Genomic DNA, 18,378 nt, shown 5'->3' on the forward strand with positions numbered 1-18,378 from the left:
GAGTTAATTGTGGTGTTTAAGTGTTCCCTTTATTTTTTTGAGGTGTGTGTGTGTGTGTGTGTGTGTGTGTATTACATCTCATGTTAATGGCATAACTAAGGCAAAGGAATGAGCACCCTGGACAGATTATCCTGAATGAGCCATATGGCTGAATAGACATTAATAGTTGATATTTGTCAGTTTTTGAATATAATTTTCATGCTCTGTCTAATACAACCTTCTATTCAATTCCATTTTAAATGGGTCCGGGGGTGGTAATCACTCCCACCGTCTGTATAAATGTAATTGTAGGGGTTTCTGTCTTTACCTTCTCTTCTCTTGTTTCCCTAGGCAATACTTATAGTTGTCACTGTCGCCTTTGTTCAGGTAAGGGGAGATTTTTATCATATATTCTTGCTTTAGATGGAACGTATAGAAACATTAGGTCTGGTGTTTTTTTCTAAGTATTGTTACTTTTATGTTGTAGTAGCATGACAGGGATGTTTTTTGCGCTTTACAACCACTTGTTGAGCCATGATAAAAGTAGTTTTTGTATACAGTAAAACCACATAGTACACCTTTAGGTCCCACAGTATGGGCGCATTTTAGCATCTGTTACATCTACAAATCCTGTGGGTCTAATGACTGAAAGGAATATTATATTATATAAATTATATTATATATTTTTTCTGCCATTTTCATCCAGTATTTGGTCGGTATGTGTAAGCCAAATCGAGGAGTGGGTCCAAACCAAATATTTTCCATTATACTTTATCTATGTACCGGTAAATCCTTCGGTATTTTGCATCAGTATTTGAAAAACAAAAGACCATGTGAAAGTAGCTAATGGCTGGATAACCCCCACGTAAACACAATTTCCAGTACATATAAAAGATGTAACCTACATAAAATGTTGCAATAAGGTCAAGCTAGGAAAGTGGAGAGATTTCAGCTCTGAAGCCTAGGTGAGTGCAGGGCTTGCTCTGATTTTTGCATCCAAAAAAGAAAACGTACATCATTCGAGGGTAGTGGCCAGAGATATACTAACTGCTCCATTATTCTCCAAGTGGCCACGTGTGCATCCACAACCACTGGTATGTGTCAGATATAGGAAACAAACCTATGTCCATTGAAAAAGTGTAAACCATATTTTCCTTCTCCATGTTAGGAGTATCGGTCTGAGAAATCGCTGGAAGAGCTGAACAAGCTAGTGCCGCCAGAATGTCACTGGTAGGATTTCACTCCTCATCTGTGTGCTTTCTAACTAGAAGTGACCCTCCAGGATTGTTTTTCCATTGTGCATAGGTCGTAGACTTTAGGTTGGCTCTACACTGCTTAAGCGTGCATGGAAAAACGTAAATGCAGATGAGCAGTCATTTGTTCTGTAGAGCATTGCACACAGCTAGTGTATACTGGATGTATGCCATGTGTGTAGGTCTGTCCGCATGTATGTGTATGGAGGGGTTTTGGGTGAGAGCTGTTTATGGTTAACCTTAGATTATTTCTATTTTTTTATATTCATTTCCTTACGACTGTAGAATTTATTTTTGTCCCCTCATTCTCACTTTGTATGTAAACCTGTTGCCACCAAAATGCCCCATTAAAGGGAGTCTTTCACGCAGATTCACCCTATTAACCTAATAACAGTGTTATGTCCACGGCATCCCCCCTATTAAAACTGTTCTTACCGTTTGTTCCTTGCTAGCATCGTTGTGGAGAAAAACACTTTTAATCCGCATGCAAATGAGTCTGTGAAGGTGCCCAGGGGCGCGGCGTTACAACGGCCGGTGCCCATGCCCCTGGGTCATTTTCAGACGAAGGCACTCCCCCCTCTCTGTTCTAACCTCCCTCCTCCCGTCTGTAATCCCGCGCATGCGCCGATGAATGCGATATCGGCGCGTGCGCATTGAATGAGCACTGTCAGCCCGGGGCATCGCAGTTTAGCGTGCGCATGCCCAGGCCTAAGTTACGCTGTAGCCGTGCGGAGTCGCAACACAGCGCTGCGCTGAAGGCGTAGAAGAGTCGGGTCTGACGCAGGCTTTATTACCTCTCCTCAAGTGTCAGAGGATTGATTCTGTTAGTATAGTATAGTAAATATAAGTGCAATGTAAATATAAGTGCAATGTATGTTTCCCCTACTTGTGTTTGTCAAAAACATAGGCAAAAAATAAACTGATAGAGACTCCAGCCATACTAAATAACATGCTGCTAAGTGTGTCTCCCCTACTTTTGTCTCTCAAAGACAGAGCCACATGTCCGCCACCTTTGTGTGTCAAAGACAGAGCCACATGTCCGCCACCTTTGTGTGTCAAAGACAGAGCCACATGGCGGACATGTGGCTCTGTCTTTGACACACAAAAGTAGGGGACATGTGGCTCTGTCTTTGACACACAAAGGTGGCGGACATGTGGCTCTGTCTTTGACACACAAAGGTGGCGGACATGTGGCTCTGTCTTTGAGAGACAAAAGTAGGGGAGACACACTTAGCAGCATGTTATTTAGTATGGCTGGAGTCTCTATCAGTTTATTTTTTGCCTATGTTTTTGACAAACACAAGTAGGGGAAACATACATTGCACTTATATTTACTATACTATACTAACAGAATCAATCCTCTGACACTTAAGGAGAGGTAATAAAGCCTGCGTCAGACCCGACTCTTCTACGCCTTCAGCGCAGCGCTGTGATGCGACTCCGCAGGGCTACAGCGTAACTTAGGCCTGGGCCGGCGCATGCGCACGCTAACCTGCGATGGCCAAGCAGTGCTCATTCAATCCGCACGCGCGATATCGCGTTCATCGGCGAATACGCGGGATTACGGACTGGAGGAGGGAGGTTAGAACAGAGACTAAGGGCGGGCAGACGCGGTGGAGTGCCTTCGTCTGAAAATGACCCAGGGGCCTGGGCACCGGCCGTTGTAATGCTGCCCCTGGGCACCTTCACAGACTCATTTGCATGCGGATTAAAAGTGTTTTTCTCCACAACGATGCTAGCAAGGAACAAACGGTAAGAACAGTTTTAATAGGGGGGATGCCGTGGACATAACACTGTTATTAGGTTAATAGGGTGAATCTGCGTGAGACTCCCTTTAACTGCCCACACTAGCTTACAGCTGATCTGGTTTCTAATGATGTCTTTGGCTAAAAAGTCATGGGTAAGATCACAGGATAACAACTTTTATTTGGTTGTATGCAAATGGGGAGCCTCCAGCGAAGGAAACTGCGTCCTTGGCAATTGAAATCAAGCTTGCTGTTCCCCCTTCCTGTCCGTCCGCGTTTTGGCTTTTTTTTTTTTTTCTTTAAGTGCGATTCCCCAGGAGATCTTGTGTCTTTGTCCTACGATCTTGTTTTTGGCACCTGAGTAGGGAGTCCTGCTGAAGCCAAATACACTGCAGTGGGGCTCACTGTCTAGGCGCCCAAAAAACGAGATTGTACAGCGCAGGAGGCAAGGCCGCCGCTGCCCCCTTGACTTCAAGCTCCTCATTTTCATACAGCCAGCGGCGGAATAAAAGTTGTTTTCATGTGATCTTGCCCATTGTACACATTAGCCAAAGACATCATTAGAAGCCAAATGGCTTCAGCTGTGAGGTACTGTGGGGGCATTTTGTTGGTGATGGGCTCGGTTTAGTATGACACCTATAATTATTAAATCTTGCGAGGCATCATAAAGATTGGTAGAGGTAAAAGGTAGCCAAAATGAAGACTGCATTGGAAGACACTCCCTGAATGTAATGAAATAATTGTGATCTGTCAATCCATATTATTTATTATTATTTATTATTAGCATACGGGAGGGAAGATTGGAACATACACTTGCCAGGGAATTGGTCCCAGGTGATACAGTTTGTCTGTCAGTTGGAGACAGAGTTCCTGCAGATTTGCGGTTATTTGAGGTGGGTATATCAAATTTATTTTTATTTTTTTCCTGATACAAACAACCAAAACTTGCCATTGTAAATTTCATGATTATATTTCACTTTTAATTTTGGGTATGGGTGCACCGGGCCCCTAAATGGAAATCGCTTTCCTGTTTGAGGGTGATGAAATCTTTCTTATAATAGACATAACAGAGGCGTCATTTTCATTAAATGTACTGTGCAAATATCCAGCATTTCACCTGTGTAGAGTTACTTTGCTGCATGAGAATCCCAAGGTTTCAGGCCCCAGAAAAGACGCAGATTGACTGTGGTAATGCTGATGGAGGACTAGTAGTCAGGATTGGAGCCAAGGGTTGTCATCAGGATGTACGACAGGCCAGAGGTTGAAAAAGGAGCATAGTCAGGAACAGAGCCAGGACTCAAAACTGGCATAAGGACAAGAAGTTCTAGGCAGACAAAACAACAAAGCTGGTGCAGGAAATGGCAGCGGCACATAGGATCAAGAGCCAGGAAAGGAATGGACCTCGAACAATGGGTGCTGCAGCCAAAGACACCTTTTAAATGGGTAGCCTGAGTCCGACGTCACTGAGTGCTAGTTGTCTCGACAACCCAGTGCCTCCGTATGGAGACAGAAGTAAAGACACTGGTACGATGCTGGAGAAGCAGTAGGAGCCAAGGATGGGAGCTTGAATTCGCTCCAGGAGTCGGGAGCGGTAACTGTTACAAAAAATGTCTAATGGGCATTTATGAAGAAAAGGAAGATATTATCTATACAAACTATGTCCACGTAATGAGAGAGGGTAAAAGAAAAACCCTTATGTGTATAGTGTAGACCATAGCTGCCCAGAGCCACCAACAAGAATGGTGATCCAATAACTAAAATATTTTTAGGTCTAGAAAGTTGACTACATAATGGCTAAGTTGGTTTTTTTGGGGCTGAAAAAAAAAAAAAATAATCTTTCTCGACGACATTAAAAGCCATTTTCAACAAGATACCTTTTTAGAGCTGCCATAACTTCCTGAACCCATCTGCAAAGGAAGGAAGAAGTCCTGAGCATACAGTTGTGTTCAAAATAATAGCAGTCAGACATCACTAACCTGATCAATCACTGTTTTTGGTAGAAATGATATTTCTACATGGCAAATAATTTACTAACAGGTGTAGTAGAGTAATAGAAACCCAACAGTCATGCCATGCATGCTGCTGAATCTCTGTAATTCAATCGCTTATTGAAAGGGGCATGTTCAAAATAATAGCAGTGTGGAGTTCAATGATTGAGGTCATTCATTCTTTGAAAAACAGGTGGCAATTATTGCCTTTATTTAAGGAAGGAAGGCAGCAAATGTTGTACATGCTGGTTACAGTGCATTTCTCTCTGAAATTCTGAGGGAAAATGGATCGTTCCAGACATTGTTCAGAAGAACAGCATACCTTGATTAAAAAGTTGATTGGAGAGTGGAAAACATATAATGAAGTGCAGAAAATGATAGGCTGCTCCGCTAAAATGATCGCAAATGCTTTAAAATGGCAACCAAATCCTGAAAGACGTGGAAGAAAGCGAAAAACTACCATTCGAATGGATAGAAGAATAGCCAAAATGGCAAGGACTCCAGGAAGCCATTTTGTCAGATGACCTCCACACACTGAATTCAAGCCACAGTACACTGTGAAGACAGTGAAGCATGGTGGCACACGCATAATGATATGGGGATGTTTCTCATACTACGGTGTTGGGCCTATTTATCGCATACCAGGGATCATGGATCAGTTTGAATTAGGGTTGGACGATATCAAAAATATTACCACGATAACTATATTAAGAAATTTATCGCGATAACTATATATATATATTGCGATAAATGCCCATTTAGAAGAAAAAAACACTTGGGGCCACAAGGAGACGTTACACTGTATGGGGGCGGCCACAAGGAGACGTTACACTGTATGGGGGCGGCCACAAGGAGACGTTACACTGTATGGGGGCAGCCACAAGGAGACGTTACACTGTATGGGGGCAGCCACAAGGAGACGTTACACTGTATGGGGGCAGCCACAAGGAGACGTTACACTGTATGGGGGCAGCCACAAGGAGACGTTACACTGTATGGGGGCAGCCACAAGGAGACGTTACACTGTATGGGGGCAGCCACAAGGAGACGTTACACTGTATGGGGGCAGCCACAAGGAGACGTTACACTGTATGGGGGCAGCCACAAGGAGACGTTACACTGTATGGGGGCAGCCACAAGGAGACGTTACACTGTATGGGGGCAGCCACAAGGAGACGTTACACTGTATGGGGGCAGCCACAAGGAGACGTTACACTGTATGGGGGCAGCCACAAGGAGACGTTAATTGTTATACTTTTATATGTCATTTTTTTCACAATTTCAGGTATCTGTAACTAGTCGATTGACTTCTAGTAACAACAAAAACATTACAGGGTTAATTCTGTACCAGAACGAGTGGTTTATAGTAATCTTGTGTATCATATCCTACTAGAAGGTGTATTGCAGGCTGTAAGCAGAAGTGTTGGTGGCGCTCCTGTACTGTCCTGCGCAGCCTCGCCTGTCTTCTGATTCCGACGTGAGTGGGCAGAGCCGGGGTAGCCGCTGTGGGCAGCAATTGGTATAGAATCATGGTGGGGCGGGCGGCACACATGACTGCTTCTAGGACCTCACAAAATACAGCGGTAATTAGGAAACAGCGATATCGCCATATCACCGTTTTTTTAATACTGCAGTATATCGTGATACCGGTATATCACCCAACCCTAGTTTGAATACATCAGAATACTAGAAGAGGTCATGCTGCCTTATGCTGAAGAGGAAATGCCCTTGAAATGGGTGTTCCAACAAGACAACAACCCCAAACACACCAGTAAACGTGCAACATCTTGGTTCCAGACCAACAAAGTTGACGTTATGGAGTGGCCAGCCCAATTCCTGGATCTTAATCCAATAGAAAACTTGTGGGGTGACATCAAAAATGCAGTTTCTGAGGCAAAACCAAGAAATAGAGAAGAACTGTGGAATGTAGTCCAATCATCCTGGGCTGGAATACCTGTTCACAGTGCCAGAAGTTGGTTGACTCCATGCAACACAGATGTACAGCAGTTCTCAGAAACAGTGGTTATACAACTAAATATTAGTTAAGTGATTCAAAGGAAAGCAAAATCTTCAAACATTTTTCAGTTTACATAGTGAATGTTTGAGATTGTAAAGAAGAATACAAACACAGCTATTTTTTTTGAACAGTCTAATATTCGGAGTATATTTCATTGAACTTACTTCCGTTGTTGGACAGGAGTGTGCAAAAAGTGATTTGCTGGTGCAAGCTGTCTCGATCCCTCATCGGAAGAGCGAACCTGGTAAAAATGCTCCTCATGCCCCAGTTCCTCTGTGTTACACAATATTCCGATATGGATACTCATGAAGTATTTTTACAAAATCCAAGGTTTGTTTCGGTCACTAATTTGGAACCAAAAATCCCCTAGAATTTGGTTGGAAACGCTACAGAGAAATAAAGATAATGGGGGGCTTGCAGTACCCAACCCTTGGCTATATTTTCTGGCTTCACAGGCACAACAGTTCCAATCTTGGGGGGGGTCGTAGATAGAAATAACCCTGTCGTATGTTTAATTGCTATATTTTTTTTTCTTGAATATGAAAAATAAAAAATGATCTGTTTTTTTTAAAAAAAACAGTCTAATATTCACTTTTCTTCAAAAAATTTTTGGAGGAACAACACAAATTTTTAGATATTTTTCTTCATGTTTTGATTTGGAATATAATGTCTAGTGTTCCCAATGCATTTAGGTGTATGGAAATAAAAGCTATTAGAAGGATTTTGAGCTTTATTCAGTTTTTTAAACACTATTATTTTGAACACAACTGTATCTCTCTGATGAAGAAGGAATAGACAGGACACCAAGAAGATCAAGAAGCGTGTTCAGAGCAGCGGAGTTTAGATTTTTGAGCATATAAATGAAAATTGCTATTATTGTAGAGAACCATGTACTGAATAGGTATCTGACAGCTGCAGCAGCAGACTGTATCTTACGTTACACTACTGGAACATCATGCCCTGTACACAGAAGGTAGAAAATATTCTATATCCATAGCCAAAGCTCAAAGGATTCTATTTCCGATGCCCATGTCCTCAACGGTTGCATCCAGTAATGGGTCCACTGAGCAGGTTATGGCGGTAAGTGATCAGCTCGTACAGGGCCGCAGTAGCTGCTGGGTAGTTTTGCTCTTGCCCTGATTGTGGCCACATAATACTTGAGCAGGGACAGGATCTTCTTGGAAGACTGTTTCATCTGCAGAATCCAGCAGTCCGAAAGAGGAGAGCCTTAGCGGTCTAGTGTGTGCGGCTTCCCATGGAATGAGGTTAATACCTTGTAAGGAATCTAAAGCTCCAACTCGCAAAACAGACGGAGATGAGCAGCTGATGGACAACTTGGATCAGAGGTGCTCGTGTCGTGTGCATTATCCCAGTCCAGCTGATTTGATTATTTCCTAGAAAAAATAGCTTCTAATGTAAATGGTCTGCAAGGCTCTTAAAATGGTTAACTCTGACTACAGGCAAATAACCATTGTGTGTGGTGACTGTTTGCTTTCAGGTCTTGACTTTTCAGATGCTCCTTTGCAAAACATGACTCACTGTATCAACACTTGATGTTTCCACTAAAGCTGTACTTTGTTAAAGGGACTTAAAGAGGACCTATCATCACTCCTGACATGTCTGTTTAATAGCTTCATGAATTCCCCATGTAATAACAATTCCGGAGCATCTATTCGTATGTTTGTATGTTATGCCATTCCTTTATTATTTCTACTAGAAGTGAAGAATGAATTGCTAGCAGTCTGCAGTAAGGGTACAGAGGGGTGGTAACCAGTTGGGGGGGGGGTACTTGCAGAGTCTGAAGATGGCAGCACTGATTAGATAGTGAGTCTGTGCAGGTACACCCCCCCCCCCCAACTGGTAACCCCCCTCTGTACCCTTACTGCAGACTGCTAGCAATTCATTCTTAACTTCTAGTAGAAATAATAAAGGAATGACACAACATAGTCATAAGAAAAGATGCTCCAGACCAGTTAGTACGCGGGGAATGTATGAAGCTATTAAAACAGACATGTCAGGAGCGGTGAAAGGGAACCTGTTACCATGAAAATGCCGTGTAAGCTGAAGGTAGCGTGTTATAGAGCAGGAGGAGCTGAGCAGACTGATGTATCGTTTTGTGGGAAACCATTCATTGTAACTTGCAAATGTGGACAGTGGCTCACCTATAACTGATAAATGGAGAAAATGGGCAGTCAATGTCAATTATATTGTGAATAGCTCTATATAGTACACAGTTGTCACTCTCATTCATCTGCACGTAGCAATCTACACTATTTTAGCATATGCAAACCATTTATTAGAAGTAGATATTCATACAGTATATCATATGATAAAATAGAAGCCATATTCTAGGAGTCTATAATGAATCCATCTCCTAATCCCGATTATTAATGTGTGTTATGCTTATGCTGTAATCGCTTCAGTCTAACGTCGGCAGCGTAGGGGGTGTCATTTCTGCTGCAGTTCAGGGGGCAGGTGTGGTGTGTGTGTGTGTGTGTGTGTGTGTTTTTTTTTTTTTTTTTTTTTCCTGCTGCAATTTTCTCCCGATCACAGCTCAGGAGGCAGTTGAAGGACAGAACTGAGCATGTGCGTCCACCTCAGTGACTCAGGTTGACTGAGAAACAAGCAAAACAACAAACAGCAGGTGGCGCTTTACAGATACATTTTATTGAATAGCTCAGTGGCTATACTACATTTTTTTAATGGCATGCAATTACAAAAGGATTCAGATCCAGGTGCTGGTTTCAAAACTTCAGAATATTATTATTTTTTTTTTTTGGGGGGGACAACCTCTTTAACCAGATTGATCTAAGCATTATTATGTCCTTTCATCTCTGAATGGGTTTCTCTTTAGATAGCGAGAACTTGGCGGCAGTTCATGAATTGGCAGAGAATCGTGAACATCAGAAATACTGTAATGCAGTGGGCTGAAATATCCCATCTACCCTGTGTAGCTGATCAGAATGCACATGGTGAAAGCACTTCTAGCCCCTTGCTTTGATATATATTAGATTGTGGAAGAAGCCCAGGGGACCCTGGAAGGAAATAAATCTTCCTGTCCGCTAAAGAAGCAAGATTGCTTTTATTAACTGGTGCACTGCTGAGTAATCACAGTTTTCTGCTTCTGGTAAATTAATACATTTTAAAATGTTATCGTCTATGTGGAGCCTATAGGACGGGATAAGTCCCTGTGTACACAAGATGTGTCCTCCCCCCATTGTAACGCTATGTACCATTATTACTATCAGCAAAATGTAATTGGATTACAAGAATGGTACAGTTATTCTTGTGCGCCCCTTACTCATTGTAAGCCTTTCTCTTGTGCCAGGCTATGGACCTGTCTGTGGATGAATCCAGTTTAACGGGAGAGACGGCGCCATGCTCCAAATCCACAGCCCCTCAGCCAGCAGCCACTAATGGAGACCTCACATCGCGAAGCAACATCGCCTTTATGGGGACACTTGTTAGATGTGGCAAGGCAAAGGTAGAAAGTTTTGTAACCTTCAATATCTTCCCACATAATGTGCATTTCTGTTTCTAGATGCATGAAATTCACTATTGCAAGGGTTTTCCCCAATTTTTCAAATTATGACCAGTCCGTAGTGTGTGCTGTTACTCACTTGGGGGTACTATCTCTTCTTGGGGAGAGAGCACAGGAGACTTGTAGTCCATACATGTTCCTCTGGAATTCTGGGAAGAGGGAATGCAAATGAGCTCTTGACGAGCTCTGCCTCTGATGCCACCAGATGTAAGGCAGCTATCCTATTAGTCAATGTTCAACCCTTTAAAATAGGTCTTGAGACATGGTTCGGATATTAAATAAGCCAGCAACACATCTGCAGACAGCTACTTCGGGTGATTGCCCATAAGGCGCTCTCTCCCCCAAAGCCTAACTTGGGTCTCTCACCCAGTTAAGCCAGTACTCTGCTCTGCACCCTGAAACAGCTGTCTGCAGATGAGGTGCTGGCTTATTTAATATCGGCGTCATACCTGAAGGCCTATTTAAAGGGTTGAACATTGACTAATAGGATAGCTGCCTCACATCTGGTGGCATCAGAGGCAGAGCTTGTTAAGAGCTCATTTGCATCCCTTTCTTCCCTTTACTCGGCGTCCAATCATTTGCCAGTAACGGTTTCATTGTGATTTCACATTTCGTTCAATGGAGCTAGTCCAACCTACATCTGTAAGGTCTCTTTCACATGAGCTGCTTTTCTGTCCAGATGTGATGTGTGTAGCAAATACATAGCATCCGGACTGACTCCTGACCCATTCATTTCAATGGGTCTGTGCACATGAGCATTGTTTTTCATGCATTATCAGGAAAAATCGCAAATTGTTCTGTATTGTGCATTTTTCGTGCATCCCTGGTTCCATAGAAGTGAACCGGGCCTCCATGGAAATGGAAGGCATCCAGATGCAATGCGTTTTTTAACTGAAGGTTGCTGTCCCTCAAAAAAAACTGATTGATCTTACGTGAGCAGATCATGCCACAATCCGAAATTGCTTGTGTGAAAAAGGCCTAAACATTGTCAGACCTCTAAAAAATGTATGCATAATTGTCTTCAGTATTGCCTTGTGTCCTATGCGGGAGGCAGACCTTTATCGGTGTCTGGCAGGCAGGAATACATAATACATTGTAGGATGTTGGCTATCCTGGATGAGTGATAAGACATAAGCTGTATGCTGATGCCATAGTATACAATGTCTCTGAAGGTCCCTAGCACAAATCTTGATGGCTTTGACTTTCCACTATTCAGAACTACTAGTTAGTAGCAGCACAGGACACAAATGTTCAGCTACATTTTTATATTTGTATGTTTTATGTTATTGGAATCATTTCTGTAGGGATATTAAAGGGATTCTGTCACCTCGTTTTTAGCTTTATAGAGCTGCGGACATGCACGGATAGATCGCCGCTAGCATGTCCGCAATATACCTGTCCCATAAAACGGTGTCCTTTTTATTCTGTTTAAAAAATGATTTTAGAGATATGTAAATGAGCCTTGTAAGGTGCCCAAGGGGCTGTACTAACCTTCCTGGAGCCCAGCCACGCCCCCCTGTGAAGGAGCCCAGCACCGCCTGCGTCCTCCGAATCTCCTCCTTTCTTCACAGTTTGATTGCCGTAATTTCGCGATGAGCGAGCTTGCGCATGCGCAGTTCCTTCCCTGAGGCTAATGCCAGCACAGGGAAGGAACACTATACCGGCACTGCACATGCGCGAGCTCGCTCATCGCGAGATTACGGCAATCTAACTGTGAAGAAAGGAGGAGATTCGGAGGACGCAGGCGGTGCCGGGCTCCTTCACAGGGGGGCGGTGCCGGGCTCCTTCACAGGGGGGCGGTGCCGGGCTCCTTCACAGGGGGGCGGTGCCGGGCTCCTTCACAGGGGGGCGGTGCCGGGCTCCTTCACAGGGGGGCGGTGCCGGGCTCCTTCACAGGGGGGCGGTGCCGGGCTCCTTCACAGGGGGGCGGTGCCGGGCTCCTTCACAGGGGGGCGGTGCCGGGCTCCTTCACAGGGGGGCGGTGCCGGGCTCCTTCACAGGGGGGCGGTGCTAGGCTCCTTCACAGGGGGGCGGTGCTGGGCTCCTTCACAGGGGGGCGGTGCTGGGCTCCTTCACAGGGGGGCGGTGCTGGGCTCCTTCACAGGGGGGCGGTGCTGGGCTCCTTCACAGGGGGGCGGTGCTGGGCTCCTTCACAGGGGGGCGGTGCTGGGCTCCTTCACAGGGGGGCGGTGCTGGGCTCCAGGAAGGTTAGTGCAGCCCCTTGGGCACCTTACAAGGCTCATTTACATATCTCTAAAATAATTTTTTAAACAGAATAAAAGGACACCGTTTTATGGGACAGGTATATTGCGGACATGCTAGCGGCGATCTATCCGTGCATGTCCGCAGCTCTAATATGTTGCAGTAAAACCATCTCACCTGAGACGTGTACTTTACAGTTGAACGTCTTGGTCCCATCTTCCTAGGTGCCTGCATTCTTAAAGGGGTTGTCACTTCAGTAAATAGCATTTATTATGTAGAGGAAGTTAATACCAGGCATTTACTAATGTATTGTGATTGTCCATATTGCCACCTGGACTCCTTTTTCCATTACATTATACACTGCTCATTTCCATGGTCACGACCACCCTGCAAACCATTAGCGGTGGCCGTGCTTGCAGACTAGGAAAAAGCACCAGCCTATGTGAGCTCCCAGGGTCCCAGACACCAGAGAGGCGATGCTTTTTCCTATAGTGTGCAAGCACGGCCACTACAGACGGATTGCAGTAGTGGTTTTCTCTATGCAGCCTGATGAGACTCTAGTAGGGCTGCAGCTATCGACTATTTTTGTAATTGAGTATTCTAGCGATTAATGGAGTACTCTAATAACAAAAAAAACTAATTAAAAGAACGTTTTTCTTTATAAAAACTCATCAGCTGTCCCCAGCGCCAGTACTTACCTTTCCTGTAGGGACGCCGCTCCACAGCTTCTCCGTGCGCTGCACTGTAGTCCTGACTTCACACAGCGTCGGGTCATAGTGCACGTATCCGTGCACTATGTCCTGACAATGTGTCGGGGCTGAAAGTGCAGAGCGGTGCGGGCTGGCGGGTGACCACGGAGCGGTAAGTAATAGCAAGCGCTTCACTCCTGCTCCGTGGTCACATGACACAAATGAATCCTCGATGCAAAATAATTACATCGAGAATTTTTTTTGTCGAATTACTCGATTCAATCGAGTCATCGTTTCAGCCCTAGACTCTAGATACACTACAACTTACCTTATGTACCATTATAAACCAAGGAACTTCTGTTCCCCAGAGTGCTGTATTGCAGGTGTCCTGTGTACCGGATGTTACACACATGTGTTTTAGGGTTCATTTCTGTACAGTGCCCTCATTGCTATTTTCGTGGCTGGGTTGCTGGAAATGTATCGATGGATGCTGCGCCTAATTTCTGACGAGGTGTATGCGCAGCATCCAGCAGTCCGTGCACCTCAATCCTATCCTATTTTTTGGGGTGACAAGGTGACTAAAAAATGGCGAATTCTCACCACATATTTTTTTTTTATAATTGAATAGTTTGGACTTTTCAGACGCAGAGCTATGTAATATGTTTTATTTATTGTTTATATATTTTATATGTAAAATTGGGAAAGGGGGGATTTAAACTTAATATTTTGGGGTACTTTCACACCAGCGTTTTTCATTTCCGGCGTAGAGTTCCATCTTAGGGGCTCTATACCAGAAAAGAACTGATCAGGCATATCCCCATGCATTCTGAATGGAGAGTAATCCGTTCTGGATGCATCAGGATGTCTTCAGTTCAGTTCAGTCATTTTCAGTCATGCTACTGTTTTATCTCCGGCGAAAAAAAACTGAAGACTTGCCTGAATGCCGGATCCGGCATTTTTCCCCATAAGAATGTATTAGTGCCAGATCCGGCATTCAAAATACCGGAATGCAGAATCAGTCTGTCCGCATGACAAGCAGAGAGATGGATTCGATCTTGCAATGCATTTGTGAGACGGATCCGCATCCGGATGCGTCTCTCAAATGCTTTGTCACATCCAGATCGGCGGATCCGGCGGGCAGTTCCGACGAACTGCTTGCCGGATCACACTGCCGCAAGTGTGAAAGTAGCCTTTAGTGTTTTTTTGTTTTTTTTTTAACTTACTATTAGCCCCCTTAGGGGCTGGAACCCTTGTCCTATTCACCCTTAGGCCCCTTTCACATGGGCGAGATTTCTGCGCGGGTGCAATGCGTGAGGTGAACGCATTGCACCCGCACTGAATCCGGACCCATTCACTTCTATGGGGCTGTGCACATGAGCGGTGATTTTCACGCATCACTTGTGCGTTGTGTGAAAATCGCAGCATGCTCTATGTTGTGCGTTTTTCATGCAACGCAGGCCCCATAGAAGTTAATTGGGGTGCATGAAAATCACAAGCATCCGCAAGCAAGTGCGGATGCGGTGCGATTTTCACGCATGGTTGCTAGGATGAAAGTCTATTCACTGTATTATTTTCCCTTATAACATGGTTATAAGGGAAAATAATAGCATTCTTTAATACAGAATGCTTAGTAGAAGGTCAATATAATAAACATTATATACACCCCAGTATAATATACATTGGTGGCGCAGTGTACCCCCCAACACCCCAGTATAATAAACATTGGTGGTGCAGTGGGCAGTGCCAATGAGGGTTAAAAAATAAAAAAAAATATTAACTCACCTCCTCCAATTGATCGCGTAGCAACCGGTCTCCTGTTCTTTCTTCAGGACCTGTCAAAGGACCTGTGGTGACATCACTGTGCTCATCACATGGTCCATTACATGATCCATCACCATGTTAATGGACCATGTGATGAGCTCAGTGACATCACCACAGGTCCTGAAGAAAGAACAGGAGACCGGCAGCTACGTGATCAATTGGAGGAGGTGAGTTAATTTTTTATTTTATTTTTTTAACCCTCATTGGCACTTCCCACTGCGCCACCAATGTTTATTGGGGAGGGGGCGGGGGGCACCAATGAAGATAACTGACCTGTTAATACAAATACAGGAGGCGGGGATTCCGGCACCCGACCTCTGACAGGGAGCTGCGATCAACTGCAGTTAACCCCTCAGGTACCGCACCTGAATGGTTAACTGCTGCAGATCGCAGCTCCCTGTCATAGAGGTCGGGTGTCGGCTATTTGATTCCGGCACCCTCCTCCTGTATTTGTATTAACAGGTCAGTTATCTTCATTGGTGGCGCAGTGCGCCCCCCTCCTCCTCCCGTCTCTCTTCTTATTGGCAGAGGCGGGGGCAGCAGCACAGGGGGGAGGGAGAGACTCCTTCTCCACTGCGCTGCTGAGAAGAACATCGGCGGCGGGGCAGAGAACTCAGCTCCTGTGCCAAGCCGATGTATTCAACGGCAGAGCTGCGGCGGCGGGTCTAGTCGCAAATGGCGACAAGACTAAAGTCTTGTCGCCATTTGTAAATTCTAAGTCGCATTGGCGACCATTTTGGTTGGCATCTGGAGCCCTGAAGGGGATGATAATGTTATCCACCTCCACATGACAAAATAATAATGTGGACAAACCACTCAGTGTTACAACCTGCAGGTTACCTCGACAGGACAACTGGATTTGTGTGATCAGACACATCATTAGTTGCCACTGGCAGTGCAACATTTACATTATCCATGTAGACCTAGATAATCTCTCACCAGCGACCTCCCTATCAAACTGCTTGCATAGACACATAGCTGTGGTTCACCTGATTCAAATGTTGTCTTTTGTTAGTTGATTGGAGGCTCTGTTCCCGAGTTATGATACTTTTTCTTAATCTGTAAATCAGGCCTTTGGTGCAACGAGGGTGTCACCGTTGCTCTTCTCCTTTCTGTGCCCTGCTCATCCCTCACTGTTTTGATTGACAGGGCAATGTAGTAGCAAAGCATGGAAGGAGGGGCTGGCCACAAAAATGAGTGGCGCTTGGGTGCAGCAAGAGCAGTTGTGATGCCCTCATTTCACCAAAGGCCTAATTATGCATATTAAGAAAAAGTATCATAACTCAGGTGCAGAACTTCGGAACAACAAAATAAAACCAGCGTTTTAATCGGGTGAACTACGGCTACGTGTCTATGCAAACAGATGGATAGGGAGGTCACTGGTGGCGATTCCCTTTTAAATGTGTCAATTTTATTAATTTTTTTTTTATCCTGATCTTCATAGATGTCTGTAGATTGCTACTGTAATGGATAGCTCTTATATTTGTTACAGGGAATTGTCGTTGGAACTGGAGAAAACTCAGAATTTGGGGAGGTTTTCAAGATGATGCAAGCTGAAGAGGTGAGTTATCATATATGGGTATGATTTACAGGTACTGGATGACTAAAGGGGTATGCGGAGCTGTCTAGAGGTGGCGGGCCTGGGGCATGGGTGCTTTCTTCTGCATTACTCTCCATTCAGTACTTACATGTGATGCAGTCATTTAGTTGGGCTGCACCCGGCCATCTGCTTTCATACAAATAGTGATTTATTTATGGTACTTGTAGAATAATATAAATGTAATTTCCGTTTTTTGTTAATTTGCATGATGTGTATGGCCTTATTAAAGGAATATTCCCAGCTCATTGATTTGGTCCCATCCTGTATCCCAATTGAATAGAAGACTAGAATAATAATAATATAGTATTGACTGTAAGCCACAATTACATTGTAGAAGTGAGAGTCCTTTTCTGGTACCTCCCTTTATCAGGATTGGTGTCAGGGGTTATGGCCACATTTGCGCAGGGCAGGGAACACTTCTTGCTTGTGTGGTGGCTGGGATTGCAGGGGCGCCCGTAATTATGTATGTGTGCCAGCTTCCGTTCCGGCCTCCTCACACCAGCCTAACTGGTATCAGTGGTACAGCTCCAGGGCATGCGCAGTTCTACTGAGCTAGCGCCAATGCTGCTAATGAAAATACTTTGTAGGCTGCAGCTGGAGCGCACAGGCAAGTGGCTCAGGGACGTCATCGGAGCGCTGTCAATCTGCACAACCCTGCAGGCCAGCGGCTGCCCGAAAGAAGTGTGATGAAACATCCCCTTTAATGGCAGGGGCCCCCATTGCTAAACCTTTCGAGCTAATAGACTCTGGCTGCGACAACCAAAATGAGCAGCACAATATGTTCCATTCTGTTCATCCGTCAGATTGCTGCTCACAGACGGGATAGCTGGGGAGCCACAAGTCGCATGTTCGTGCTTTAGCAGATGGTGTTTTACAAATGCCATCTGCAGCCCCACAGGTCATGGTGTGTTTTTTTTGCTTCAATATGTTGACTGATTTGCAAGTCTTTTTACTTTCTTTCCAGGCACCAAAAACTCCACTTCAAAAAAGCATGGATATTTTAGGAAAGCAGCTGTCCCTGTACTCTTTTGGTATCATAGGTGAGCAGAACTTTCTTCCATCCATCTGTGATTCAGTTAGGCAGTAAATGATCTCTTGTTGGGGTGTATTTTTGGCTCCATGTTCTTGGCTTCTATCCAGTTTCCCTTGCAGGATGGTCAGATCAAACCCAGAATTAACATGTCGGAGTTCTCTTAAATGAACATATTTTATAGCACCAAGATCCTCCTTCATTTTCACTTGTCTGTTTTCCTATGAACGTTCAGATTCTGAATATACTCTCGTTCCTAGGATGCTAATGAAGTACTGTGTCCTATGCTTTATCTAGGCATCATCATGCTGGTCGGGTGGTTACAAGGGAAGCATATACTTGATATGTTCACTATTGGTGTAAGGTGAGTCCCTCATAGCAAGTCTGTTGTACACGTTTATATGTATTAGGGTAGTTAGTTGTACACGTAGGTATTTTTTTCAAGGATGCCGCTTTTTTTTTTTTTTTTTTTTTTTTTGTAATGACGTTTTAAAACCATTTCCTGGCTCCCCT

General features: G+C 44.4%; 1 protein-coding gene across 1 annotated transcript in view; it reads left to right on the forward strand.

The window, feature by feature from the left end:
- ATP2C1 (ATPase secretory pathway Ca2+ transporting 1) overlaps positions 1 to 18,378 on the forward strand; it is a 97,832-nt gene that overhangs the window by 37,908 nt on the left and 41,546 nt on the right. Inside the window, exons 5-11 of the mRNA XM_040431284.1 lie at positions 331 to 366; positions 1,148 to 1,209; positions 3,762 to 3,870; positions 10,311 to 10,466; positions 16,728 to 16,796; positions 17,800 to 17,875; positions 18,163 to 18,229. Coding sequence (XP_040287218.1) covers positions 331 to 366; positions 1,148 to 1,209; positions 3,762 to 3,870; positions 10,311 to 10,466; positions 16,728 to 16,796; positions 17,800 to 17,875; positions 18,163 to 18,229 — 575 coding nt within the window. The remainder of the gene's footprint in view (positions 1 to 330; positions 367 to 1,147; positions 1,210 to 3,761; positions 3,871 to 10,310; positions 10,467 to 16,727; positions 16,797 to 17,799; positions 17,876 to 18,162; positions 18,230 to 18,378) is intronic.

This window comes from Bufo bufo, chromosome 5 (assembly GCF_905171765.1).
Source record: "Bufo bufo chromosome 5, aBufBuf1.1, whole genome shotgun sequence".
NCBI classification, from domain to species: domain Eukaryota; kingdom Metazoa; phylum Chordata; class Amphibia; order Anura; family Bufonidae; genus Bufo; species Bufo bufo.